The sequence below is a fragment of the Phasianus colchicus genome, chromosome 33 (assembly GCF_987193195.1).
Source record: "Phasianus colchicus chromosome 33, bPhaCol1.hap1.1, whole genome shotgun sequence".
NCBI classification, from domain to species: domain Eukaryota; kingdom Metazoa; phylum Chordata; class Aves; order Galliformes; family Phasianidae; genus Phasianus; species Phasianus colchicus.
Window position 1 is genome coordinate 2,987,745 of NC_143468.1, and position 27,897 is coordinate 3,015,641.

Below are 27,897 nucleotides of genomic sequence, written 5' to 3' on the forward strand. Positions count from 1 at the left end.
GTGGGATACGGCTGGAGAAGGGGGAGGGGGGAGGCTTGCTGGACCCCCCCCCCCTTTGTGTTCCTTGCAGGACGAAGCAAAGAAAACCCTGAGTTGTCCGTCCGTCCGTCCGTCCGTCCCGCTCGGCCCTCCGTGCTCCCAGCCTTCCTGGCATCTCCGCAGCCCCGGGATGGGAAGAGCTCTGAGCCCCCAGCTCCGTATCGCTGTCATGGATGATGTTATTCTGTTGTTATTTTTCCTGTGTCTCGTTTCTTTTTGTTTCCTCCTCCTCCCTGCTTAATTCATCCACTTCCTGCAGTTCCACGCTCCGCAGTGGCAGGGGATCTTGTGCTGATCGTCCTCAAAGTCGAACTGGTAGTCGTAGGTGAGCTGGGGGGGGAAAAACAGGGAGTCACACACTGCTGTACCCCATCCCTCCCCCATCTCAGCCCTATGTTCCCCCCCCGAGCCCCCCAGCCCCCTCCCACCCCCTCCTCCTGACCTCCTCCCCTTTGGGGATGCGCCGGCTGGAGATGATGATGATTTTGTCCTCCTTGTCGAAGGTCACGACTTCGGCCACGCAGTTTGGGGCACACGAGTGGTTGATGTACCTGGGGGGGGGGGTACAGAGGTATCAGCACCGGGTGGGGGGAGGCACCGGGGGTCCCTCTATAGGGGGGGGATGCGTTGTTCTGTGCTCACCTGGCCGGGCCCCCTGTCAGCGTGGCGTCAATGACGTGCTCGTTGTTGATACGGAACATGTAGATGCCACGGTTCTGATGGGGAGGGAAAAAGTGGGGGGGAATAGGGGGTCACAGCTGCCCTGAGGCCCCCACATCCTCATAGAACCTTTCCATACCCCACCACAGACCCCATGCCCCAATCAGAGCCCCGTATCCCGGACTGGAGACTCTCACGCCCTGATCTTAGACCCATCAGTCCGCACCAGAACCCCCCTGTGCGCCACCAGACAGACCCCCACCTCCCCACCAGACCCCCCCTGCCCCAAGCAGAGACCCACCCATCCCGACCAGCACCCCCTGTGCCCCACCAGACCCCCACCTGCTCCTCGTAGATCTTCTCCCGCCGGTTGGCCACCTCGTTGCGGATGATGGTGCCGATGTACTCGATGACCATGGTGTGCTTCTCAATGTCCTTGGCAGCGTAGAGCCCCAGGCCTTGGATGCGGGACCGTGCCAGGTACACGTTGTTCTTCCATTCTGTCTTCAGGCGGCGGTACTGGGAGGACTTGGAGTGCACAAACTGTTTGCTGTACGGCGTGTTGGTTTCGCCCGTGAACGTGCTCTGGTAAGCCTTAGACATGCTTGTGCTGTTCAGGGTGTGCGGCCTTGGGAAGAACCAAAGGGGGGTTGGGTCAGAAATGAGGGACTCCCCTCCTCAGGATCCATGGGATGGCAGCAGTGCAGCCCCCCCAAAGCTCACCGTTTGTAGTGGGTGAGGATTTTGGGCTCAGCACGGGCGCAGCCGGTGGGGTTGATCATCAGCGGCAGCTCCATGAGCGGATGGCGACCGTAACGGAACAGGTAATTCTGGCAGCTCTCCACACCGGGCAGCTGCAGGGGAGGGGGCAGAGGGGCTGGGGGTCAAACAGCAGCACTGCAGCACCCCCAGCAGCCCTTCCCCTCCCAATGGGAGCCTCCCCCCCCGCCCCAGCCCAGCCAGCCCTGGCACCCACCGACTCAGCAATGCGCAGCACCGCGTGCACCGTGAGGCCGAAGAGCTCCTCGCCCTTCAGATACTCAGGGAAGAGCCGCAGCATGTCGGCCTCCTTCCTCATCATCGCCACCGGCTCGATGATCCGATTCCAGACAGCTGCCAAGAGCAAAAGGCATTGAGCCACGCGTGGCACAGACCGACAGCGTCACCACGTCACCACGTCCTCCCCTTCCCCAGGCGACGCCAAGCCCAACAGCAACGCCACGGAGAACAGCAGCAGCTCCCCATCGCTCTCACCCTGCGGCGAGGAGTCGGAGAAGACCAAATCCTCCAGGCCCTGCTCGATGACCTGCACGACAAACTCGGGCCGCCCGTTGTTCTCGCAGATGGTGCAGCGGTAGCAGCAGCGGCGGTTGTTGGTGCGCAGGCTCCAGTAGATGCGCGTGGCCTCGTAGCCCACGGGGTAGAGGGCTGTGACGCTGTGAAAATCGGCCATCTGATGGGGCAGGAGCTGCCCGATGGCGTGGAAGACCAGGCCGCCCACTCGGAACATGTGCAGCCGCTCGCCGCGCTGGATGATGCTGGCGATCTGCTTCACCTCGTCCCGCTCGATGTAGACGCGCCGGAAGACGGTGAAGGTGCTGAGCTCCTGCTCGCAGGGCCCCTTCAGCTTGTGCAGGGGGCACAGCATGGTCTTGTCCTTGAAGAACATGCACTTGGCGCGGATGGCGCAGGCGAAGTGGTAGACGCTGGGGCAGCGGATGCGGTTGCAGCTGTTGGTGGCTCCGGTTTTCTGGCACAGGGAGCACTTGGTGAGCAGCCCGCGGTGCAGGGCCACCTCCACGTTGATCAGAGCCCCTCCCTGCGTCTCGTACACCTCGGTGGACCACAGAGCGCAGTTCAGGTGGACCCAGAGGTCCAGGTCGAGGTTGAGCAGGCGGGCCGGGCCGTCGGTGGCGCCGTCGCCCTCCTCGTGGCAGAAGCAGCACTTGCGCAGGTCCCGCGGCACCTTCTCGGGGCGCAGCGTGGTGCCCAGCTTGTCGATGAACTCGGCGATCTCTTTGTCGCCGTCCCGCTTGGCCCCCCCCTTCTGGATGGTCACCAGGAACCGCAGCCGTTTCCACCTCACCCCCTTCCATTTCTTGAGCCGGGGCCGCGCTTCGTCTCCGTCCTCCGGCGGCCGCGAGCGGGGCTTAAAGCGGGGCGGGGAGTGGGGGGCTGCGGGGCCCTCTTCCCTGGGAGCTGGGGAAGGGGCGGGGGGCAGCGGCGAGGAGGGGGCTGGGGGGGCTTCGTGGGCGGCCTCGGGGTCAGGGACCCTGGCGGCCTCAGTGGGGCTGGACGGGGAGGGGACGGAGGGGGACAGGGGGGGCGAGGGCTCCTGGGGCATAACGGAGAGCTGCCGCACGTCCAGGTTGGAGACGTTGTTGACGTAGCCGTGGTGCAGGGTCTTCTCGGGCACGGGGCTCTCCTGCAGTGCGGGGCCGTGGGTCAGAGCACCCCCAAGGACTCCCACTCTTAACCTCCCCATACAACACCCTGCAAGGACCTCAGAAACCATGCAGCATTCCCAACCCTGCAAGGAGATTCCCACCCCTTTGCATGCAGTGACACGGGACCACCAGGACCTCAGCACCTCTCCCCACGGAAACCTCAGACCTGCAGAGACCCCTGCACACCTCAGTCCCCTTCCCGTGCCCCCTACAGCCACACGCTTACACAGACACACACAAAGCCCTCTACCATTTTCACAGCACGACCGCAGCCCCATGTTGACCATCCGCCCCTCTGCTGCGGTCACAGAGGCCCCCGTGTCCCTCCCCCCATCCTGGGGACCCCGCTGACCTGTCGGAGCAGCGTCAGGAGGTCCAGCTCGCCCTTCAGGCTGTACCCTGGCAGCACTGCATCAAACTGCTTCAGCCACTCAGAGCTGCTCTCCGGCACCTTCCCGGCCAGCACCACTTTCTCCTTGCCACCCAGCATCCCTGCAAAGAGAGAGATGGTCACAGAGAGCCCAGCACAGGGACGGGGGACGCAGGGATAAGGCAGATGCTCACCAGCCATGTCCGTCTCCGCCTTCTTAGCCTCGACCACCGCCGCTCGCATGGGGCCATCAGGGAACAGCACCTCATAGGAGCTGGGGATCTTCACGCTCAGCAGCTCAGCCATAGCCACCATCACCCCATTGAGGTTCTGGGGGAAGAAAGGATGCAGTGGGTCCGGGTGTCACAGCATAGGGACCCCCCGTCCTGCCCCTCTGCTCACCTTGGCAGCTGCTGCAGACACCGTCAGCATGACGGACACCTCGCTGCTCTTGCCCTTCTCCCACGGGGCACCTGGGCCGGCCATCCCCACCTTCCCTGGGGGTGCAGCCCCAAAGGGCTCCGTGGCTTCAAAGGGCTTCGTGTCGGGGAACACTAGGGTGGGGAGAAGGGGTCAGAGTCACCCAGACCCTCGCTACCCACAAGCCCACCTCGATGCCCTGGGCTGCCCTTGGAACGCTGCTGGAGTGGGTCCTAGGGGACCCTTCTGCCTCACTTTGCTCCTCCTGGTCCATAGAGCCCACAGGTCCACTTCATAGTGCCTCAGTTCCCCAGAAAGACTACTGGGACTGAGTCCTATGGGACTGCTCTGCCCCACTGGTCCATACACACCACAGATCCCTTCCACATACCCCAATCCCTGAGAAACACTGCCAGGAGCGGATCCTAGGGGATCTCCCTAAACCCCATAAATCCCTTCTAGGTGCTCCAATGCCCCCTTCTGCCCGGTCCATGCCCACCTGGGATGCTGGCCCGGGGGATGATGGGGATGATGGGGGACAGCACACGCTCCTCCAGCTCCGGTTTGGCCTCGCTGAGCAGCGGGAAGCGCAGCAGCTCCTCGCCCAGCACGCTCTCAGGGGACGAGGCAGGAACGATGCTGTCGGGGGAATCGCTGTCGTCATCGCTCTCCATCCTACGGGGACAAAGATGTCACAGCCACACCAACGCCACCCGTAGTAGGGCCTGATGGCAGCCACGGGGATGGCTCACCTGACATCCTCAGTCTGGTTGTGCGGAGGGGTGGGCAGGGCTGCCAGAAGGTCCAGGCTCTTCACCTCCACAGCCGGTGCGTCTGTGTAGGGACGGGATGAAGGGGGTGGGATAAAGGGGACGGGATGGGTGTCGTGGGATGGGGGGCAGGTGGTGTTATGGGGCTGTGCCACCCTGCACCGACCACGCTCACCTTTCTGGGGCTCACGGGCCGAGTCGGCGTCCTTGGGCTGCTCACCCATCTCCTCAGCAGCCGTGACACCATTCACCATCTTCTGCTGCACGGAGGGGGGTGGCGTGGGGGGCAGCGAGGAGGGCGGCGTGGGTGGGTTGCTGAGGTTGTTCTGGGGGGAGGACGGGGGGGCGTGAGAGGGTTGTTGTGACCCAGGACTCGCCCAGATCGAAGCAGGAGATGCAGGAATAGCCCCCCTCACCTTGGTGAGCAGCTGGGAGTAGTAATCGGGCACGCTGTCCAGCACGGCGCTGCCGAAGGCGCCGCGCAGTTGGCTCTTCCCATTGATGGGGCTGCTGCCAAAGGGTGCGAAGAGGCTGAAGTTGGCTGTGATGGTCGGCTCAGTCAGAGGCAGCAGAGAGAGCTCCTGTGGGCAGAGAGGAGCCGCGGGGTCAGGAACGGCCCCGTGCCAGGGACAGGGACGGTCCCACGCCACAGCCCGCTGCCCCATACCTGTTTCAGCTTCATGAGAGCCTCCCCAGGCCGCAGCCCCTCGTCCTTGCGCAGCTTCTTGCGGGAAGCTGGGACTCTCTCGTTGCCTTTCTGCACCCGCTTGGGCTTGGCAGCCACCGGCTTGCGGGCAATGGAAGGGTCCTGGAGAACAAGAGAAGAAAAGCCATGCAGAGCACGTCCCCAGGATCACCCCAGCCCCCATCCCACAGCACCCCGCTCACCTCCTGGCCCAGCAGCACCGGTTGTGGCCGTGGCTCCATCCCGGTGCCCCGGTTCTCTGCGTGCCCGTTCAGCTCTCCTGGGCACTGTGCTGACAGCTGCACATTCTTGGCCCGCAGCAGCTTCTGCAGCAGGAGGTGCCCGGCCTCGGAGCGGCCACCCGGCACCAGCGGGCTGCTGGCTTGGGCGGCCCCAGGCTCCCCGTTGGCCTCTGGTTTGGCCGCTTCATCCCCATCCGTCTCACATTGCACCACTGCTGCCGCCTCCTCCTTCGGCTCCTGCTTCACCAGCACCTGGGGGGGCTCGGCCCCATTGATGTGGGTCTCACCAGGGTCAGCTGGCTCCGCACCGGGCACCTCGGGGTCCCAGCGTGCCGCATCGGGTGCCAGCCCCTGCTCTGCCGGGCTGGGGGCTGAGGCCGGGACCCCCGGTGACATCTTCTTTGGCTCTTGGGGACTCTGCTCGGGGCTGGCCAGCTGCTGGGGGGCACAGCCCACACCCAGGGATGAGGGGGCCGGAGGCGTGGGGAGCTGGACGAGGCCGGGCTGGGGACCACGGGCAGCCAGGGCTGCTTGCACCAGCTCAGCCAGGGGCTGCTGCGGTGCGGGGGGCTGCCCTCGTGCCCCCTGCTCCTCTGCCGGGACCCCCGCCCGGGCCTGGAAGAGGGGTCCCAGCGGGCGGGGGGGCTGACGCGCCTGGGGGCCGTGCTCTGGGGGCTGCCCGGGGAAGGGGCCGGGCTGACGGAGCGCCTGGCTCTGCTGCAGGAGGCTCTGCTGGTGCCGCTGCACCAAGAGGGCCTGGAGCTGCTGCTGCTGTTGCGGCGTCAGGTGCCGCAGCTGGGGGTTCTTGGCCAGGACCCCCTGCAGCTGCGCCCTGATCTGACCCATCAGCGGCCCTGGGACCTGACCCAGCACACCTGGGGACAGCGTGGTGGCACCGCTCGGCTGCGCCCCCGGCCCTGCTTTGGGGCTCTGGAGCCGCGGGGGCTGCGGCTGGCCCTGCTGGGTGCCCACCGGCCCCTTACCCGGCTCCGCAGCCCCCGTGGCGTCCCCCCCGTGTGGCTCAGGACGAGCGGCCCCGGGGCTCTGTGGTGGGACAAGCAGGGCGCCCGGTGCGGCAGCTGCCCGCAGCCCCGGCTGGGTGGGCACGGAGCCCAGGACCCCTGGCTGAGGGGAGCCCAAGAGGAGCTGCTGCCCTTGCCCCAGCTCGGCCTGGTGTTTGGGAGCCGGGGGCTCACCCAGCCCCGCGGCGCTGGGGGGTCCCTGCTGCTCCCCTCCGTGCAGCTGCCCCCCGCCCTCGCTGCCCTCAGCGGGCACAGTGCCGCCCTCCGCCCCCCCAGGCTGCTCCTTGGCAGCCAGGACCGCCGGGGCCGACTGCATTCCCTGACTCAGGTGCAGCACAGGGGGGGCCTGGCCCATCGCCCCGTGCTGCGGAAAGTGCTGGATCGGGGGCTGCCCCTGGCCCATCCCCAGGAGGCCCTGCTGGGCTGCCGCCCCCGAGTTCTGCTGCTGTGGGGCCAGCAGTGCCCGTGCCTGCCCCAGCTGCTGGGACAGCACCAGCCGGTGGCCCAGCATCCCCGGAGTCTGCGGCGAGCCCAGCACCCGCTGCTGGTGGGGGGCCAGCAGGACCTGCCGCTGGGGTGCGGGGTGACCCAGCACTGCCTGGTGCTGCAGCCCCGGCCCATGGCCCAGCAAGCCCGGCTGCTGCTGCTGCTGCTGTTGCTGCTGCTGCGGGGAAAGCTGCTGCACCAGCAGGCTCTGCTGGCTGCCCATCAGCCCCGGCTGCTTGGGCACCATGGGCTGCCCCACGGCCCCTGGTTGGGGGGTGGCTGCTGGTTGCTGCTGCTGCCCCAGCAAGCTGGGCTGCCCTACCATGGCTGCTGGTTGCATGGAGCCTTGTCCCATGACGCCCGGCTGCTGCATTGAGGTCTGTGCCATGACACCCTGCTGCTGCTGCATGGAGCCTTGTCCCATGACCCCTCCTTGCTGCATCGAGGCCTGCGCCATAACGCCGGGCTGCTGCATCGACGTCTGCGCCATGAGCCCTTGCTGCTGCATGGATGCTTGTCCCATAACGCCCGGCTGCTGCATCGGTGTCTGTGCCATCATGCCGGGCTGCTGCATGGAGGTCTGTGCCATCACACCCTGTTGCTGCATCGAGCTCTGCGCCAAAACGCCTGGCTGCTGCATTGCTGCTTGTCCCATGACACCTTGCTGCTGCATGGATGCTTGTCCCATGACACCAGGCTGCTGCATCGTCTGTGCCATGATGCCTTGCTGCTGCTGCTGCATGGACGCTTGTCCCATCATGCCCTGCTGCTGCATCGACGCCTGTGCCATGACGCCCTGCTGCTGCATTGAAGCCTGGCCCATCACCCCTGCTTGCTGCATCGGTGCCTGGCCCAGAACGCCCTGCTGCTGCATCGACACCTGCCCCATGACACCTTGCTGCTGCATCGACGCCTGGCCCATGACACTTTGCTGCTGCTGCTGCAGCGACACCTGCCCCAGCATGCTCTGCTGCTGCTGCTGCTGCAGTTTCTGGGCCAGCTGCATCCTCTGCAGCTGCCTCTCCTGCATCAGGCGGCTGTCTGCCGTCAGCCCACGGAGCGCGGGGTTCCCAGAGAAGAAAGTGTTGGAGGTGCCAGGCACCGGAGCGTTCCCCACTGCCTGCTGGCCCATGAAGGACAGCCCCTGCTGCACGGCCATGGACACACCGCCCTGGGGCAGCCGCAGCCCCCCGGGCTGCCCCGGCTGCTGGCCGAGCCCTTGGGCCCCCACCACAGTCCCTGCAGGCTGCTGGATGCCGTGCGCCGAGAGGAGCTGCCCGGGGAGCTTGGACATGAGGCGGGGGCTCTGCGAGGGGCTGAGGGCCATGACGGCCGAGGCTTGGTGCTGGTGCTGCTGCTGCTTGTTGCGGTACTCGGCCATCAGGTTGGTGTGCTCCTTCTGCTGCTTCCGCACCTGCAGGGGGGCAGGCAGTGCGGCATGAGCACGGGGGCATCGCCCGCTCGGGACACGTGCCCACACCCTCAGAGCCCCCCTTACCTGGTCCAGCTGCTTCTGGATCTTGCTCTGCTGCTCCGTGACCAGCTTCAGCTTCTCTGCATCAGCCTCAGGGAACTCCCGGCCGGCCTTCTTGGCCGTGCGCTGCTTGGCGCAGAGCGCTTTGCGAGACTTGCGGTGCGCGCCGATCTGCTCCTCCAGCACCTTCAGCTGCATCTGCAGGAGCTGCTGGGTGTGGAAGAGCCACTCCTCGTACTGCCGCTGGTCGGCCTCGTCTGTGGGGGGCAGGAGGGGCTCAGCTCAGCAGGGTCCCAGCTCCGGACCCCGGCTCAGCTCAGCCCGTGGGGGCAGGATGAGGCCCTGACCCCCCGTCCCCCCTCAGTACTCACTGATGACACCTTGAGCAAAGGTGGGAGGGTTGGGGCGAGCCTGGGCTGGGTCAGCGCCGCTCCGTTCCTGGAACAGAGAAGGACATTAGTGCTGTGCCCCTCCTCCGTGCCCCCTATTTCCTCCCCACAGCCCCCAGTTACCACCCAAGCTGCTGGCCTACACAGCTCCTACCCAACAGGGACTCCAGCACTGAGCCAGGGCACTGCATCCCACTCACCTGCCCGCTCCCTGCCAGCATGTGGTTCTGCATGTCTGACACAGCCGGGCCTCCCGAGAGCCGCTGGGCCAGCAGGGATACTTGTTGCCTTTGGGGAGACACAGAGAGAAAGGAGGAGACACAGAGATCAGACAAGGAGATGAGATGCAGCCAATGGGTCCTACCCGCCCCGCACCCCGCCGTGCCCCTTACCTGTTCATCCCTGGGGCCACCCCAATGCTGCCCTGCGCCATCACCTTCTTGATGCCCTTCAGTGCCACCATCTTGGCTTTGGCAATGGGGTCCATGATGTCCTCAGCAGCAAACTTGTCCAGGTCTGCATGAAGAGATGGGGTGGAATGAACCCCTGTCTGCAACCACCCAGGGATGACGCTGCAAGCCCCCAGGCCAGGCTGCAGCCCTACGTATCTGACCCAAAAGGGGCTCTGAGAGATAAGCCAACCAGTCAGTGCTCAAGGCAACACCTACCTGTGTCTGGGAAGAAGCTGTTGGCCAGCTGCTGCTGCATGACGAGCTGGGGGGGCTTCAGGCCCAGGGCGGGCGGCTGCACCCCGGCCATCGGCTTCTGCACCAGCACCTGCTGCTGGCTCTGCTGCGGCTGCGCCAGGGCCACCTGCACGCCGTGGGGGGCAGCCAGGACGTGGGGCTGCCCGGAGGCCATGCCCATGTGGGGCCCCAGCGCCGGGCCCTGCTGGGGGTTCCCGAGCCGCGGGGGCTGCGGTGGCATTAATTGCGGTCTGGCCACCAGCCCCAGCTGCAGGGGGGGCTGCGGGGTGCCCAGGCGGGGGGGCTGAGCATCCAGGGGCTGCGTGGCCGCGTGCAGCATGGGGTGCCCTGGGGCAGGGAGCTGCGGGGCGCCCCGTGGCAGATGGGCAGACATCTGCTGCTTCTTCTGCAGCTCCTTCTTCTCGTGCTCCAGGAGGTCCTCAATGAGCAGCGGCAGCTCGCTGGCCACCAGGGAACTCTCCATCTTGTCCAGCTCGTCGGCAGGTGAGTGCCGCGTGCTGCCCAGCCCCAGAGCCCCGCTGTCCAGCTCGAATTTCTCCAACAAGGGGTTGCTCTGGCTGCCCAGCTGGGCAGGGGCTAGCCCACGCCCGGTGCCAACATATGGGTCCTTCTCCAGTGTGGAGCTGCTGTTTGGGAAATGAGTCAAGCCGAGGCGAGCAGGGCCAGCACTGGGGCTCAGAAGGGCCTGGCTGGGTTTGAGGCTCAGCCCCAGCGACGCAGAGATCTTATCTGTGCTCTGCAGGGCCTCTGACTTGACTGGGAGCCGCTCGGAGCTGCCGGCGGTGAACTGACAAGGCGAGGTCTTCAGACATCCATCCTCCAGTTTGGGTTTGACGTCGGTGGGCAGCGCGGCCGCCTTCGCCTCCAGACTTTGTGCCTTGAAGGATGGGTCTGGGGGCAGCGCGACGCCGGGCACCAGCCCCTCTTTGGGCACATCGCGGTCCTCCGCCGTCGGTGCTGCATCTTTGCCATCCCCGGGGTCGGGGAGCTTCAAGCCGGGTCCCGATGGCTCCGTCTTGAGCTGCGCCTCGCGCTCAGCCTTTTCGTTGGCCGACTCGACCAGGCGGAGGTGCTCGTTGAAGATGTCCTTCTTGTCGCCGGTGTCCAGCTCGGGGTCGGTGTAAGCCAGCAGGTCGAACTCGTCGCCGTTCAGCAGGTCGTCCAGGTGGGGATCCGCCGTCTCCAGGCTGTCCAGGTTGCCCAAATCATCGTCCCCTTTGGCCACGTCCGGATCCAGGCTCAGGTTTGCCAAATCGTCGTCGTCTTCCAAGTCCTTGTGGGAGCCAAAGTCATCATCCAAGTCGGGCTCCACTGGCACCTCGCAGGGCAGCCGCCCGCCCTCCAGGTTCAGGTGGCTTTTCCCCGGGGCCGGAGCCGGAGCAGCGCCGTCCTTGGTGCCATCGGGGCGCAGAGCAGAGCCAGAAGAGAGCGGGCGCGGGGGGACGTGCTGCAGCTCCAGGCCAGGGGTGGGCAGCGGGGCGGGGGGCACCGCTTTGGCGTGCAGCTGGTGGTGGCTGTTGCTCATCTCGGTGCCCTGCGGCGACGCGGGCGGCAGCGGAACCACCGGCATCTTTTGGGGCTGCAGCGCCGGGGCAGGGAGCGCCTGCATGGGCACCGCCGGGGCGCAGAGGGGCTGCGGGGTGCCCTCCTCACCGGGCAGGAAAAAACGAGGCCGAGGGGGTTGGGGGGTGAAGGGGGAGCCCACGATCCCACCGGGTCCCTTCTGGACGTTGTGTCGCAGCTCGATGAAGGGAGCGCCCAGGGTGCCGGGGGAGGCGGGCACCGGCTCGGCGGGTGCTGGTAGGCGGGGGGCCAGGCTGCCCACGGGGGTGCTGGCAGCTGGGGGAGTGAAGCGGGAGGCGACGGGAAGACGCAGGGCTGCCTGCTGCTGCTGCCAGAGGTGCTGCTGCGGGGACAGCGCCGGGAAGACTCCACGGGGGTAGAAGGCCTGGGGGGGCCCGACTGCCGCCCTGCAAAACAGCACGGTGTTGGGGTGCTGCCACGGCCCCAAACCTACCACACACATCCCACAGTGTGCCGACCTCTTCAGCACTGCCCCAAACCCACCGTGCATAGGATGCCCCATAGTGTCTTGACCCCAGTGGCACTGCCATGGCCACAAACCCACCACTCACGGGACATCCCGTGCCATCCTGACCCCCTCAAGGACCCCGCAAAGCCACCACAACCCCATCTCCCCACATCAAATCCTACAAACGCCACCGGCACGCACCTCTCTGCCCCCCTTCTCTCCACCAAGAGGAGCCCCCAGCCCCACTGCCTGCCCACAGCCACAGCTCTCACCTCCCATTGATGTCCATCGCAGCCGGCGTGGCAGCTGGTGGGGGCCGGGAGAGCCTCTCATCCTGCACAAACGTGGCTGTCTGCACCATAACAGAGCCAGGCAGCTTCCCGCTGCTGGCTGCAGTGGCCAGCGTCCCCAGGAGACTCTTATCCTAGGAGAGAAGGCCACGGCATCACCCCACACATCCATCCCCAGCCTCCGTGCCGCGTCCCCGTGCGCTCCATCCTACCTGTGGCGGTTGGTAGGTGGTCATGCTGCGGCTCAGCTCATAGGGCTGGCTGCTGGAATCAGGAGCCCAACCTGATGGGGATGGTGTGGCTGCTGCTGCTGCTGCGCTCTCCTTCTCCTGCCGCAGGCTGTTGCGCTGGATCTGCTGACGGATGAGCAGCTCGCGAAGCCGCTGGCGCTGGGAAGATGCAAGCATTAGGGGTGAGAACGGGCACAAAGCGAGATCCATCCATCCCAAACCATGCACAAAGCAAGACCAGACCCTCAGCTGTACCACCCCACCGCCCCCGTCCCCTGTGCAGGGAACCAACACCGACTACACAGACCCACGTTGTTCTCTCCCAACTCATCCCAAACCCAAAAGGATGCAATGCAACCATCGGTGAGCCCTCACCTGCCTCTGCTTCTCCAGCTCCGACTGACTCATGGTGCCCACGGCCCCGTCCTGCCCACCAGGCAGCTCGGCCAGGTCACGGTTTGGGGGTGCTGAGAGCCCTGCAGCCGTCTCCTCTCTTTTATCAGCCCCCACTGCAGCTCGGGGCAGGAAGGCGATGCTGGCATCCGGCTGCTGGGGGGCAGCGGGGGGCTGCTGGGGCAGCACAGACGGCGGCCGGAGGGGTGAGAGGCTGTAAGAGGGGTCAGAAGCCCCGGTGCCCAGCGGGCTGCTGGCTTGGTGGAAGGCAGGGGACGAGGTGTAGGCTGAGCTCTGGGGTTTACCGGGGACAAAATGGCTGTTGATCCCATGGGGTTGGTGGGACGGGGAGCCCTTGAGAGGCTCGGAGACGGATGGGGGAAAGGTAAAGCGCATGGGGGGCTGGCTGCCTGGGAAGACGCTGGCACCGGGGGAGCGGGTGAAGGGGGGCTGCTGCCCACCCGGTGCCTTGGCGTGGGGCTCACCTGCCAGGGTGCCCCCAAAGCCCCCAGTGGCCGCTGGGCTGTGGGACAGCGGTCCTGGCTTGAAGCCCGGCTCCGGCATCTGGGGCCGAGGGGGTTTGTGCAAAGGGGTGAAAGGGTCCCGGGACTGAGGCCGGGAGGGCGGCTGGGAATAGGGATCCGGGGACTGGAAACGGGGAGTGACAGGAGACTGGCAGAAAGCTTCATTAGAGAGGGGCCGGGGGGTGAGCGGGGACTGGGAGCTGGATTGGGACTGGGGGCTGGCGGGGACACGGGTGAAGGGCTCCGAGGGCAGCGAGCGGGGTGGGAGGGAGCAGCAGGCATCAGCAGGGGGCTGCGGCCGGGGTGTCAGCGGGGGCTGCGCGTAGGGGTCGGGGTAGGGGGACTGGCGGTAGAGATCGGGGTGACCGGGGGGCGAGGGGGCCAAGGGATGGGGGTCGGGGGGTCGGTGCCCCAGCCCTGGGCTCTGAGGCTCTACCTGAGAGACCCGAGGGGTCATGGGGGCTTTGAAGACATCGGCAACCTTCAGCTCCGCAGCGGAGAGATGAGGGCCACCCGGGGAGTCCCCGTAGCCCATGGTGGGCGTATAGCTGGGCGAGCAGACCCCCAGGCTCCCCCCTTCCTCCTTCTTCACCTCCAAGCCCTTTTTCTGCTCCCCAAAAGGAAGAGGAGAGAGCAAAGCTTCGGAAGGGCGGGCGCCGGGGCTCCCCGGCACCGAGAGGTTGTCCAAAGAGGGGCACCGGGGCTTCAGGAAGGGGTCAGGGGTGCCAGGTTGGTGCCGGGGGGTGCCAGGAGGAGTGGGGTGGAAATCAGAGGACTGGGAGCCAGGGATGGAGCGGGGACCGGCCAGGGGTTGGCTGGGGAAGGGCTGGAAGGCAGCGCCTGAAGTGGGGCTCTGTCCCAAGGGGGAGGAAAAGCGGGGTTCCAGCGCGTAGGCGGGCGCAGCACCGTAGGGGTCGTGCGAAGGCACTTGGGCAGGGGACTGGGGTGGGAGTTTGAGGAAGAGCTCGCTGGGAGACTCCGGCCCCCCTCCTCCAGCACCCGGCTTCAGGAAGCCCTCCCCCGCAGCAGGGGGGCTGCTGATGTAGACGGGCTGCGTCCCTGGAGGCACCGGGATCCGCAGATGCAGCGAGGGTCTCTCCGGTTTGCGCAGTCCCTCCCCTTTGGTCTGCTTGTTTATCTGGCTCTCGGCCTGCTGCAGAGAGAGCCCGGCCATCAGGGCAGTGTGCCCAGCCTCCCCGTGGGGCTGGGGAAGGGGCTGATGGGGTAAGAGGGGCTGCACCAGGTCCCCCAGGGCTGGGACAGGGCCGCCGGGCACCTCTGGCCGCAGCACGTACCTTCTGCACCTTGTTGATGCGATGAGCCGCCCGGTTATCTTTGGCCTTTTGCTAACAAAAACACGAAGGCAGCTGACACGCAGCCCCGGCAGCCCCTGCGCCCCCCACCCCCGTGCACCCCGACCACTCACCAAATAGGGAGCTTTGTCTGCAGCGGGGACTTTCCTCCAGAGCTTCATGATCTGCTTGCAGCGGCTCGACCAGTCTGGGAGTCCGGTAGCAACAGAGGGCACAGGAAGAGGAAAAAGTCAGCATTAACCCATGCCTGGTGAGCCCCCCCACCCAGGACACCTCAGGACCCCCCCTCGCCTTGCGGACCAACACCAAGGAGTTGGCAGTAAGTTCCCCAGCACTGCTGCAAGCAGCTCTTCAACCCTGCAGCTGTACAGCAGAGGGGTTTGTTCCTACAAGCAGGGGCCACGCTGCAGCAGATGGGTTTGCTCCTCCAAACGGGGCCCACGGTGACACAACGCATCACGATCCATCCCACCCCGTACCCCCTCCAGAGCCCTACCTGGATAATCCTGCTTGAGGTTGGGGAAGTTCATGTTGGCGTAGAGCACTGGCGAGATGGTGGAGAGCTCACCCAGCTCCTCGTCCTTCTCCCAGCGCTGCAGGCTGCGCTGGTTGTACGACAGCCCATCGCCCTCACCCTCTGTTGTGGGGGTCGTGGGGGTCGAGGGGGTGGTGGCAGCAGAGCTGCTGGCCCAGGGGCTCTCGGGCTCACAGTGGTCCGGGCTGAAGAAGCCGCTCCGCTCCCTGCGTGGGGAACAAAGAGTCAGGGAGAAGGTGAACCCCAATACTGAACGTTCACCCCCACTGTGAGGGGCTGCCCCATCTCCCATGGCACCACGTACCGGTTATCGAGGAACGGGGACTGGCAAACTCCTGAATATGAATCCAAGGAGACAGATCCAGAGAGCGAGCCCAGAGAAACGCTCCCTGCAAGTGAAGGAATGGCAGTATTAGACCCGCTTATGAGGCTGCGCCCACACCAGGACCCTTCACACCACACAAAATCCCAACCATGTGCGCCAAAAATGCTCTCCACGATCCCAAGTCCCCTCCGCAAACCCCCAAAATCCCTTCTGCAACAGAAAATCCCACCCGTCTGCCTTCGCAAACCCTTTCCACTTCAGTTCCTAAAGGAGCGAGGAAAACCCAGGATCTCAGGGGTCGGAGCATCCGCTCACCGAGTGCAAACTGGGGGGGAGGGAGTCCTGCCCCCCTCCCACACCCTGTGTGCACCCACCCTGCCCTGGCAGCTGGAGCTCTCCCTGCAGGAAGGGGCGCTGGGCCCGGCCGGGGTCCTGCCCTGCACCGCTGCCCTCCACGCAGTTGAGGGGCTGCTCCCCACGCTCAGCAGAGCCCAGCACGTCCTTGAAGAGCTGCTGCACGTCTTTGCTCTCCATCTTGGGCAGCTCTGTGAGGGGAAAAGAAAGAGATGAGCCCCAAAACACGCACTGAGGGAGCTGAAAGGAGCCACAGGGACGGTGCTAGGGGGCATCTCGCTCCTCTTCTCCCCGCCTAGTGGGGAGGTGGGGATGGGGAAGGTGGTGGTGGGCCCTCACCCTCCGTGGGGATCTTGTCAAGGTCGGAGCTCAGCGCGCCCTCCCCGGGGGTGGCCGGCTTCTCAGCGTCCCCACGGTTTGGGGAGTCCTTGGGGTCATCGGTCCCTGCAAGGAGGGATTGGAGTGATGCCCTCAGACCCCCATGCTGGGACCCCCCCAGGCTCAGCCCCACTGCCACTCCCTGCAGCCCCTAAAACCAACTCTCGGACCCCCAGAGCAGGCAGGGCGCCACACCGCCCGGGGGCGCTCTAGACAACACTCTATGATCACCGGAGCTTCACGAGACCATAGAGTTCAGCCTGGAAATCCCATCCAGCCTAGACTGTACTCCGTACCATAGAGCAGCCCCATCTCTATGGTGGGAGATGCTCCAGCCCTCCTCCCGAAGACTGCAGGAGGACTTGGCCTTGAGTCTGGTTTGCTTCCAGCTGGACTCACGCAAACTTGGGGATCTGGGGGGGTGGGGAGGGGGGCTGGGGTCCCAGGGCTCACCCAGGTCCTCGCCCTTCGCGACATCCTTGCCGTCATCGTCCAGAGCCGTGGCACTGCCGTCTGTGCTGTCATCTCCTTCAAGCACAGAGCTTCAGTGAGGCTGGGCACCACTCTGGGGGTCCACAACTCCCCCCCCACCTCCTCCCAAACGCCCCCCAACACCACTGGATATCCATTCCCTCCACCCCCGCCAGCCCTATGCCTTCATCAGCCCCTCTGAGCTGGGACTCATTCCCCAATCTGGACTCACCTCGGGGATGAGTGGGGGTCTCCCTTCTTTCCAGGGGGGTCCCCTGCAGAGCCCCCATCACGTTGGGGTCCCCTTTGTGCCGTGGGGCACCCTGAGCCAGGGAGGGGCGGGCAGCTCCATCCCCAACACCGCCCGCTGCCAGCAGCGCCTTCCGGCTCAGGTCCATCAGTGCCTTCCCAAAAAATGCCTCCTGCAAGGTGGAAGCCACTATCAGCACCCCACAGCACCCCCACCACGCAGCCCTGTGCCATCCCATCACCTCCACCTTGGCCAGAACAGTTCCCCCATCTTTCCTATCCCCATTTTTTCCCATCCAACCTCATTTCCATCTGCCCATCCCACCTGCAGGTATGGAGGGAACATGTCTTCCAGTTTGCTCTTTTTCCGTGCACGGCGTTTCTTCTTCTCGTCCCCCTCAGCCGAGCCTGGATCCAGGCCACCCTCTGCAGGGAGATCCCCTGGAGCTCCTACAAACAGCATTACCATCCCTGTTACCACCTCTTCTCAAGACTGTCCCTGTGCTGCAGGAAGAGCTTGGGTATGGCACTATCACAGCACTCCAAAATGCACCCTCCAGTCTCTCTCCATCCCCTGGGGAAGGGGGAGACACCATAAAGGGGGTGGGGGACAGGTTCTGCGGGTCCCTACCGTCCTCTGGGTGCCCCTCTGCGCTCAGCCCCTCACGTCCCACTTCAGCCAGCACTGCTGGGACCTTCTTCAGACGGGTGTGGGATTTGCGCTGCCGCACCATGAAGCCACCGATGCCTGGGGACAGAGGAGCATGCAGAGGTCACAGTGGGTCCAGGGAGGTTTGGGGGCTGTAGGCAGCCATGGGCAGCACTCACCAGGTCGGTAAGGTTTGCGCTTCCTCTTCTTGCACTCATCTGGGTCCTCCAGCCCCTTCCCCGAGTCCACATCAGCCCCCACGTCGCGGTCGGGGCTGGCTGGAGCCTCCAGCTTGATCTCACACTCCATGTGCTCCACACCCACTGTCAAATGGGGAAAGCACATCAGCAAGGTTCTCCTACCACCCCTTCCCTCAACTTACCACTGGGGAAGGCGCACCTTCAGCCTTGAGCAGCTCATCAGCATCCAGGTCGCCATCCTTCTTCTCATCAGGACCCAGGGGGTCTCCCCCGTCCAGCCCCCCATCCCCATTCAGGGCACCCAGACGAGGGGTTTTGCGCTGCCTCCGTTTGTGCAGGGGGGACATGGTGAGGTTGCGCAGCACCGCCATGCCCGTCTCCGTCAGCCAGACGCCCTCAAAACGGAAATACTGGGGCTCTGTGGGGACAAAAGCTGGCATTGGTGGGGACAAGAGACAGCTGGGTGCACAGCCAGATCCCCGCAGGGCTGATGGCACCCACTGCAGCACCATACGTACCTGGCTCCTTGGCCTTGGCCAACATGTCTGGCGTGGGCACAGGTGCTGCAGGGGTTGAAGCAGACAAAGGTGAGTCCTCGCTGCCCCACGGCCCCCAACCCCACAGGTTCCCCTCACCCCAGGTGCTCACCTGCTGGTTTGATCACGTAGGGCTGGCAGGCGCTGCAGTCAAAGCCTTCATCCGCTGCCTGCTCCACCTCCTCCTCAGTGAAGAGGCTGTCGCACGCCGCATGCAGCCACCTGCGGGCAGCAGGGAACAATCACACACCCCAGCCACCCCACAGACACCCACGGAGCAGCTACCCCTGCTGGGATGCTTTGGAACAGGGATGCTGCCCTATGCAGAAGAGCAACAGGGAGCAGAAAACCTCCGGGATGAGACCCTGCAACGCTCACTCAGCAGGACACCCCTGCGCAGCTGCAAAGCAGTCACACGATGAACCCAAGCACCAACTGTGATGAACGGGGCTGAAATCCACCCCGGACCTCCCCCAGATGCACGTGCTGCAGGGCTCACCGATCGCAGTGGCGGCACTGGATGAGCAGGTCATCCTCCACGTACTTCTCACGGCAGAAGGGGCAGACGACGAGGCTGGCGCAGGGCGCGCAGTGCGTGTAGTTGTTCTGCCACTCGCAGTGGAAGCCAGGGGAAGCTGCCCCACACTGCACGCAGCACACACACCTGGGGAAAGGGCAGGGGGTTCAACACCAGCCCCACACAGCCCTCCCTGTGCTCCCCCCCCCCCGGGACCCCTCGAGCACCATTTGCACTTCCATCCGCCTTTGGGCACGGTCTGCAGCGGCGGGTCCAGGCAGTAGGTGTGGTAGCTGATGTCGCAGTCGTCGCAGAGCAGGAGCCGGGATGGGTCAGAGGCTTTGCCACACACCTCGCAGACGATGCACTCCACGCAGCGCCAACCCTTCAGCAGCATCACCTTCGTGATCTGAGGACAGCAGGGTGAGCAGAGGGCAGAGCCAGAGCGGCACGGCACGGCAACACGGACGCGGCGTCACCCCCCGTGTGCCCCCAGCCATCACCACAGCCATAGAGGACAGTCTGGGCACAGCATCAGCCTCCCTCTGGCTGCCCCAAGGCTGATCCCAGCCCTACTCACCTTGCTGTTGACACAGTAGGGGTGGTAGCACTGGGAGCACTGCGAACATGCCAGGAGGTGACCCTCGGCACCGCGCCCGAAGCTGCCACACACCACGCACATGTCCTGCAGGAAGGAGGTGTGAGGGGAGCAGAGGGGATGCAACCCTGCGCCCTGTCCCATCTGCTCACCCTGCGCTGTTCTGCTCACCTGCATGAGCACAAACTTGTCGGTGTTGGAGAAGAGGACGACCGTGTTCTGCATCGTGTCGTCGTCATCTTCATCCTCCTCCTTGCTGGGCGAGCTCTCCACGTCGGCGAGCTGAGGGCAGAGCAGGGGGCTCAAGCACAGGGACCCCCGCTTGCTTGCCACACAGTTTGGTGGGCAACAGCCACAGCCCAGGGTCCGCAAGGACGGACAGACACACACACACACCAGCAGCTGCCCTCTCTCCAGGGGCCAGCTCTGCATCAGCCGTAGTGGGATGAAGCCCCCCACCCTTACAGCATTGCTTCCAGGACCCCAGCCCACCCCACACCGGCACCCTGAGGGCTCCCCAAGCCATTCTAAGGGAATGGGGATGGAGGGGACATGCTCAGTTCTCAGCCCCACTACCTAGCAACTCAGGGACACCCCAACCCCCCACCCCTACCCCAGCCCAGCCTTACTGCTAAAGTGTCAACAGACGAGGTGGTCGACTTCAGGCGTGCACGGCCCCGGCCCCGGGTGCCATGGGACCCTCCTCGGGGACGTCTCCGCCCAGGGAAGCTGCTGCTGCGACCCTAGGGCCAAGGGGAGAGGGGGGTTATAGCAAGCTGGGGGGGGTGACCCAACCAGAACCCACTGCGTGCCTCAGCACAGCCCCCATCCCACCCCATTGCCCTGGGGGGATGCTGGGAGGGCCGGGGTCTTTTCTGTACCTGCTTGACACGGGAGCGCCCCGGGGAGCTGCGCCGCCGGCCCTTGTCTGCATCCCCTTTGGCTGCTGGCTCAAAGAGCAGCGAGTCGTCGGTCTCAGCGCCCATCGGCAGCGACCCGGCGTCCTCCTTCTGCAGGCTGGCATCACCTGAGGCTGGCCCCAGCTCCAGGGACAGTGAGCCCCCACCTTCGAGGTCTGGCGAGCCCAGCAGAGGCTCCGAGCCAGGGAAGCTGCTGCTCGTGTCCCCCTGGCTCAGGTTGGAGATCTCGTTGAGGATATCGGGCCGAGGGCGCAGGGTAGGGGGCTCGGGGCCCCCCTCGTCCCCACGTTCCAGCAGCTTCTCCCCAGCCGTGCACACTTCCATGGGGGTCTCGAGGCCCAGCTCCTCTGGCTCCAGGAGCAGAGGGGATCCCTTGGATTCAGGGTTCCCCCCTGCCCGCCCTTCCTCCGGCCCGTCCTCCTCACTCAGCGGTGGGGAGCTCCCGCTGGTGCCCTCCCGCTCCAGCCTCGGTGCTTCTTCTTCCTCCTCCTCTTCTTCCTCGGGCAGGCCCTGGAAGGGCCCCAGCTCTGGGGGTGGGCTGGCATGGGGGCCATCTCCAGGGGGGCTTCTCGATGAGTCGCCCTCACCACCGCCCGTCTCCATCTCCTCATCCTCGGGGGGCTCGGCAGGGGCTGGGGTGCAGGCAGGGGAGCCCAGAGGGGGCGGCGGGGAGCCAGGGGGCTCCGTGTCCATGGTGGTGCCGGGGCTCCTGGGGGGCTCAGGCAGGGCTGGGGTGGGGGGCTCAGACACATCATCCTCTGTGGCGTGAGGCAAGGGGTCTGGAGGGCGAGCGGGTGAGACGGCGCAGAGATCTGGGGGTTGGAGGTGAGGACAGTGAAGATGTAGCCCCCAGCAGAGAACCCCTCCCAACCCCTGTGCGCCCCCAGACCCACCTGGAGGAGCGGGGGGTGGCAGTGCCATCTCGGGGGGCAGCAATGGCTCTGGCTCCAGCTCCATCTCCTCTTCAGGGGGCACCTCTGGGGCCAGCTCAGGGGCTTCCTCTGCCGCAGCCACCTCAGGGAGGAGACCTGCAGGATGGGGAACGGGTCAGGGGGGCCACAGGGGGCCCTTCAGCATTTGGTTTGGACCCCCAGCCCCTCACGTTCCCCATAGCATCAGCATCAAAGCATGAAAACGAGCAACGAACCAAGAATCCCAAGGGTGAAACCCTCTCATCCACAGGGAACAGAGTGGGAAGAGTGACTGACCTGGGGGTCCCCACTTACCTGGCGGTTTGAGGTCCTCCTCAGCAGGCAGCTTGCAGGGGAGCAGCTCTTCAGGGTGCAGCTCTTCAGGGGGTGGCAGCTCGCTGATGGGCGGCTCCTCTGTCCCCAGCAGCTCATCAAGGGGTGCTTCATTAGCAGGCAGTTCATCAAGGTGCTGCTCGCTGGGGGGTGGCTCATCAGGGGGCTGCTCAGCGAGGGGCAACTCATCCAGCAGTGGCTTTTCGGGGGGCAGCTCCTCGGGGGGCTGCTCATCAAGTAATTCCTTTTCAGACAGCAGCTCAATGGGGGGCTGCTCATCCAGAGGGGGCTTTCCAGGAGGCTGCTCTTCGAGGGGCTGCTCGTCCAGTGGTGGTTTTTCAGGGGGCATCTCATCAACGGGGGGCTCATCGGGGGGCCGCTCATCCAGGGGCAGCTCGTCAAGAGAAAGCTCGCTGATGGAGGGCTTGCTGGGGGGAGGCTTCTCGAGGGGCATCTCGTCGAGGTGTGGCTCATCAGGGGGCAATTTCTCCAGGGGCACCTCGCTTCGGGGGGATTTGCTGAGGAGAGGTTGATCAGGGGGCAGCTCATCCAGAGATGGTCCATCAAGGGGCATCTCGCTGGGGGGTGTCTCGCTGGGGGCCGTCTCGTTAGAGGGCAGCTCATCCAGGGGAGTGCTCTCGGGCAGCAGTTCATCAGGAGGGGGTTCGTTGTGGTGCAGCACGTGGGGCGGTGGCTCATCGGGGGGCTGCGTGTTGGCAGGCAGCTCATCGGGGAGCAACTTCTCAAGGGGCGGCTCTTCAGGGGGCGCCTGGCTGGGTGGAGATTCCTCATGGCCTGGGGGCGTCTCCTTGGGGTCCCCCCCATGCTGTAGCTCCTCGTTGTGCCCCTCAGGCTCAGGCTCCAGTGCAGGGACAGGCATCTCAGCTGGTTCACCGCACTCAGGGGATGTCAATCTGGATGGGGGGGACAGAACACAGTGAGGGGGTCAGGGCTGCAGCCTCCACCCATATTCTCCAAGGCTGTGGGAATCCCACAAAGGGGTGGCACACCCAGGACCCCCACCATCCTCTCATCCCAACTCACGCCTGGGCAGGGGGTTCCAGCTGGGGGGTTCGTTCCTGCGCCCCGTTGGCTTCCTTGGCCGCACGCTGCTGCTGGCAGCCCTCACACACTGAGAAGCTCTGGTGCCACTGGCAGCCCGGCTCGAGCTCCGATGGACGCCGGCCGCAATCCGAGCACACCCGGCAGTTCTGAGGGACAGAGGGCACGTCAAGGTGGGGGTCCAAGCAACCCCGTGCTCCCCCAAAAAGCAGGGACAGGGCAGCAGGGCACACCTTGCACTTCCAGGAGTCAGCTGGGACGCCCTCGATGGCCGGCTCCATGCAGAAGGTGTGGTAGCCCTTATCGCACGCCTCGCACACCAGCATCATGGAGTCCTCACCGGGCTGCCTGCGGGGCACAGCGGGGAATCAGGGCTGTCCTCCCACACAGCTCCCATCCCCGTGGTGGGGGATCCTCACCTGCAGGTTTGGCACACTTTGCACTCCGGGCATTGCCACCCCGAGCGTTTGCGGGGTGTCAGGGTGATGTCCAGGCAGGTGCCATGGTAGTGCTGCCCACAGCTGGTGCAGAAGAGCAGGTCCCGCAGGTCGCCCGGCCCGTCGCAAACCACGCAGCGTGCATCCTCTGCACCAGGAGAAACGAGTGTGATGGGCACCAGCAAACCCAGCGCCACGCCAGCAGCCAGGCCTGACATCGGATTGTGCCCCCGTGACCCCCCCAGCCCCTCGTTTATGAGGCAGAACCCAGCACGCACCCATCTGCACCGCCTCTCCCACGTGCTCTGGACACAGCAGCCGCAGCGTCTTCATAGACTGGAAGGAGCCACTGGCAGCAGCACAGGGGAAGTGGTAGAAGTGGGGGCAGGCAGCCGCCCGGCATGGGATGGTGGCCCCCATCCGCTGACAGTGTTCACATTTCTGCAAGCAGAGCAGGCAGGGATCAGAGCTGGGGCCGAGCAATGCTGCCCAACCCTTGGAGATGGGTCCAGGCTGAGTTCCTGCTACCCAACCTTCCCCCAACCCCACCCCAGAACCCACTCACCTGTGAGATCCCTGAGAAAACAGCTCTGCCCACGCCGCTCAGCCCCGCTGCGTCCTGCTCCACGCCAGCAGACCAGGCTGCACAGCAGCGGTGAACCCAACAGTGCCCTGCAGGGAGGGGCATCGAGGATGGGAACCCCAAGGGGAATGAAGGATGGGGGACCCCAGGGTGACTGCTGTACCACAGGGACCACGAGATGGGGGGACCCCAGGGGGCACTGCAGGACAAGAGGGGATCCCAGGGGGCTGTGGGATGAGGGGGACCCCAGATGGGTACTGCAGCATGAGGGGGGATATCCAAGGGGACCATGGGATGAGGAGGATCCTAGGGGGCACTGCAGGACAAGGGGTATCCCAGGGGCCCATGGGATGGAGCTGACCCCAAGAAGGGGTCACTGAGATGCATTAGGATCACACTCACCCGTGGGCTCAAAGAGCTGCACCGCTGCCACCCGCTCGGAGAAGCCGATCTGTGCCAGCTCATCACCCACCGGCCCCAGCTCCGGGGGGGCCTCACCGGGACCCTCGGGGGGCTGCTGCCCCCTCAGCCCTTCCAACCAGTCGGGCGCCGGCTCGAAGCGCTGCAGCTCCCGCTGCCCGTGCAGGCTCCAGTCCCCACAGTTGCAGAGGGCGCAGCGGCGGGTTGGCGTGCTGGGAGGGACAGAGGGCATAAGGGACGCACAGAAACCCCCCCCCTCACCCCATTACCAGCCCCACATCGCCCCCCTCCAAACCTCCCACCCTCACCTGCTGGCCCTGCCGGGTCCCTTGGTGTCTGTGCTCTCCAGCTCCGGCCCCGCAGTCGCTCCTTCTGGAGGTTTCAGGGGGTCCCCCTCAGCGCTCCCCATCTCCTCCGAGGATGCGGCCGCATCGGCTGTGGGGAAAGCAGCCATCAGCACAGGCAGGGAAGGACATCCCCACCCCATGGGCTTGGGGGAGGGGGGAGCAGAGCACCAGGACCCCCCCCCCCCCCCCGCCCCACAGCATTCTGCCATGCGCTCACCTGGCGCGTCCGCGTCCTTGTCCTCGCTGGGCGGTTTCTGTTCATCCATTCTGCCTCCTGCGTCCCTCTGGAGAGGCCCACGGCTGCCAGGGCACAAAAGCCATGAGCTGGGGGGGGGTGGGAGGGGGTACAGAGCCATCCTGCCCCCCTTCCCCCCCAGAGGGCACAAGAAGAGTATCAGCCCAGAAACGGAGAACCAATGTGTTCACATTCCCTCTCTGAGGCCCTCTGCCCCGTTCCTGCATCAAGCAGCAACCGGTTCACACAGCCAGGGGGTCCCTGAGACCCTTTGCCCCATGGAGACCAGCCCCCAAACACCAAACCCCCCCCCCCCCCCCCAAAGACCCCCAGGTTGGGGTGGGCACAGCACAGCGACATCCGGGCAGCGAAGGGAGCAGCGCAGTGTATGTAGGGCAGCACAGTCCCATCCCCCCCCCCCCCAAATCAGGCCATGCAGATCGGGGTCTTCACTTAAAGCTGGGAGGGGGAGAATTCCCCCACCCCCACTCCCCCCCAATTCGTGGGGGGGGGTCACCAGGATTCCAACCACAGAGCCACCCGTGTGCACCCACACAGATGGGCTGCACAGGGCAAAGCGCCCCACAACAACCAGCACAGTGCTTGGGGGGGGGAGCAGAAAAGGAAGGGGGGGAGCACAGTGACAACAAGAGGACCCCCCCTCCGCCCCCCCCCCAAAAAAAGTGCCCTGGTGCCTCAGTTTCCCCAGGAGCAGCGCTGACCCATCAGGGCCCCCCCCTCCCAATGGGGCCACGAGGGCCATGTGGGCAAAGCCTGCTGCAGCACTGAGCAAAACACATGGGGGGGGGGTGAGGGGAGAAAGGGGGGGGACACCCCAAATTTCTGGGCAAAAAGACCCGAAAACGGCCCAAATCACAGTGAGCAGCACAAGCACAGCCCTGAGATTAAAAAAAAGGGGGGGGGCACAGCAGGGAACCGGCCCTACAGCTCCATAAGGGACCCCCACCCCAAACCCCCTGACGTGGGGGGGTCCCCACACCCCGAACGCTGCACCCACATGGGGGGGGGGGGGTCCTGCAGGGGAGCCGGGCCCAAACACGGGGTTCTATAATTAGGGGGGGCGCAGGGTTTGCTGTGTGGGTGCGGGGGGGTCGCAGCGGTTCCCCCCCCCACAAAAAAAAAAAAAACAACTCATCCCTATGACCCCAATCTCGACCCCCCCCCCCCCGGTTCTCCGTAGGCCCTGAAGGGTTCGAAAGCCCCGCGGAGCTCAAAGGGGGCACAAAACACGGCCCCCCCCCAACCCCAGAGCACAGAAACCCCCCCCTACGACCCCCCCCCTCCTTTAGGCCTCACCAGGCCGGGCCGCGGCCTACAGCGGGCACCGGCACCAACAGCGCCCGGCCCGGCCGCGCTGCGATCGAACGGCGGCGGAGCGGCGGGGGGGGGAAACAGCGCTAAAACGGGGGGGGGGGACGAAACGGAACCGCGAACCGAACCGAGAGCGGAACCCAAGGCCTGAAAACCGGGCCTGGACACAAAGAGAGCCCCGGGCCCGCGCTCCGAGCTCCGTTACCGGGATAGGCCGCACCGCCCCCCCCCTCCGGTTTAAACCCCCCCCCCCTCCCCCAAAATCCCCCCGCGGTGAACCGGGGGGCGGCGGCGGCGGCGCGGGGACTTTTCCCTTCCGGGGAGCGGCGGCGGGGGGGGCTGGGAACGGAGAGGAAAACGTGGCCCCCCCCTCCCCCAGCACCACCACGAACCGAACCCCCGAACCCCCCTCCCCCGGTCCCGGAGCCGAACCCCGAACCCCGAACCCCCCCCCCGGTGCCGCCCCGGCGGTGCGCGGCTCCTTACCCGCCCTACCGGGCCCCGGGAGCGGGGCGGGAGGTGGTCCCCGGTGCGGCCATTTCTAAAGGAAAGGAGATCCCGAGGTCCCGGTTCGGGCAGCCCCGCCCCGTTCCGGTCCGTTGCGCCGTTCGGGTCGGGGGGCGCCGCGCCCGCACTATTTGGCGGCGGAGGAGGAAGAGGAGGAAAGGGGGGGGGTTCGGCGGAGGGAGACGCGAGGAGGGCGCGGCGCTGCGGCTGCAGGGGGAGGGCCGGCTCGGGCCGCAGCGCCGCGCTGTGCCGGGCGGGATCCCTCCGCCGCGTTTAACCCCGCCGGCGCCGGAGCGGGAGGAGCGCACGTGGGCGAAGGGAGGGGAAAAGGGGGGGGGGGAGGAAATGGGAAGGGGGGGGGCGGCGGCTCCGGGTACCGGGAGTGGGGTGGAGTCACGTGATGATCCGGTTCCGGTGATCCGGTTCCGGTGTTCTGAGTGTCTCCGCTCGTGGTTTTGGAGGGGGGGTTGGAAATGGGTTTTTTGGGTCCGCCCACGAGTGTTTGTGGGGGTAAAGGTGGGCGTGGGGTTGGAGCCCAGAAAGGGAGACCGGGACGGAGCCGCGCCGTTACGTAGGGTTTGACGGGGGGGGAGTCCGGTGTTGGAGCGGTGATGGGGGGCAAAGGGAGCCGCCCCGGGACGCGGGAAGCCGGTTGCAATCATGGCCACGCGTGTCCGTGGGGTTCCGTGTTGGGAGCCACAAACGGCGGTTCCGGGAGCCCCCCCGGAACGTGGGCGCTGCGTCCACCCCGCAGGGAAGGGGGGGGAAACAGCTCCCTGTTGACATGAATGGGCACAGCCGCCACCCCCCCCCCCCCCCCCCGTCTGCCACGTGCCTCCTCCCTGCAGCTAATGGGTAATTAGCCGCAATTATCCCCCCCTCTCCCGCCTCCCCCCCGGCCGGGTAACCGGAGTGAAACCCAACGCGTGGGTTTGGGGTTCCCAGGTCCCTCCTCACCCTACACCCGACTCCAGCTGTTCCCATTATAATGTTTGATTTTGGAGCCCCCCCCCCATCTCCCCTCCACACACCGCAAAGAAAATCCACCGCAGTGACCCGAGGAGGTGCTGCGGGAGCTCTGCCCTCTGCCATAGGATTTATCCACCTACTCCATCTCCCGACTCGGGTCAGCCGGGGACGTGGGGACATCAAACATCAAACGCGGAGTCCGTCGCCTCTCCATCCCCCCCCCCCAGACCGAGCTCTATTCGGCCGAGGAAGGCGCAGTCGGTGGAGCTCACCTTCACCTCTCCCTCGGGGTTTGGCCTGGGGGCACCACGGGTTCCCCGTACCGCTCTGCAGAGCCGGGGCAGCCCCCGAACAGAGCAGCACCCGCTGCATTTCGCCCCGGCTCTTCTGGGAGCTGCGACCCCACGCGTCCCAAAGCCCGCAGCCCAGGGGCAGCTCCGTCCCTCACCTTCACGGCGCCAGCACCCAGCGCAGGGCCGGGGGATGCTCAGAGCCCGGGATCCCTCCAGCTCCATAACATCACCTGCCCCCACGCC

General features: G+C 65.8%; 1 protein-coding gene across 7 annotated transcripts; it reads right to left on the reverse strand.

Moving 5' to 3' along the window:
- KMT2D (lysine methyltransferase 2D) lies at positions 1–26,645 on the reverse strand. Of its 7 annotated transcripts, XM_090128511.1 has the most exons (55): positions 26,372–26,644; positions 24,536–24,618; positions 24,280–24,406; positions 23,954–24,183; positions 23,534–23,640; positions 23,247–23,409; positions 22,951–23,116; positions 22,765–22,879; positions 22,514–22,680; positions 21,452–22,383; positions 21,119–21,253; positions 20,187–21,037; positions 19,935–20,048; positions 19,477–19,587; positions 19,288–19,392; positions 18,935–19,116; positions 18,690–18,854; positions 18,303–18,412; positions 18,173–18,217; positions 17,854–18,072; positions 17,634–17,777; positions 17,437–17,553; positions 17,131–17,255; positions 16,789–16,978; positions 16,539–16,613; positions 16,047–16,151; positions 15,728–15,898; positions 15,333–15,417; positions 14,989–15,234; positions 14,607–14,688; positions 14,476–14,526; positions 12,639–14,333; positions 12,246–12,422; positions 12,016–12,167; positions 9,673–11,681; positions 9,397–9,520; positions 9,205–9,292; positions 8,987–9,053; positions 8,640–8,872; positions 5,595–8,555; positions 5,374–5,514; positions 5,123–5,287; positions 4,882–5,032; positions 4,689–4,770; positions 4,436–4,611; positions 3,919–4,070; positions 3,711–3,846; positions 3,499–3,638; positions 1,954–3,124; positions 1,676–1,812; positions 1,423–1,553; positions 1,042–1,327; positions 682–755; positions 482–590; positions 1–369 (listed from the first exon to the last, which is right to left on the reverse strand). In XM_090128511.1, the coding sequence occupies exons 2-55, from the start codon at positions 24,582–24,584 to the stop codon at positions 277–279; spliced, it is 16,134 nt and encodes a 5,377-aa protein (XP_089984637.1). In that variant the 5' UTR covers positions 24,585–24,618; positions 26,372–26,644; the 3' UTR covers positions 1–276. The 7 variants fall into 7 exon arrangements, with proteins under 7 accessions (XP_089984637.1, XP_089984630.1, XP_089984632.1 ...); XM_090128504.1 differs by having other exon boundaries at positions 4,689–5,032; positions 26,372–26,645; XM_090128506.1 differs by having other exon boundaries at positions 4,689–5,032; positions 14,607–14,680; positions 14,990–15,234.
- Positions 26,646–27,897: the final 1,252 nt, after the last annotated feature.

What these genes read in the sequence shown, in the direction of transcription:
- KMT2D (XM_090128504.1), bottom strand. Translation starts at nt 24,584, where the DNA reads ATGGATGAACAGAAACCGCCCAGCGAGGACAAGGACGCGGACGCGCCA. An exon ending in CAGTGCCGCCACTGCGATCG is followed by an intron (nt 18,413 to 18,689) that starts GTGAGCCCTGCA and finishes TGCTGCCCGCAG; the next exon opens with GTGGCTGCATGCGGCGTGCG. An exon ending in AGAGGGGCACCCAGAGGACG is followed by an intron (nt 17,256 to 17,436) that starts GTAGGGACCCGC and finishes TGCTGTTTGTAG; the next exon opens with GAGCTCCAGGGGATCTCCCT.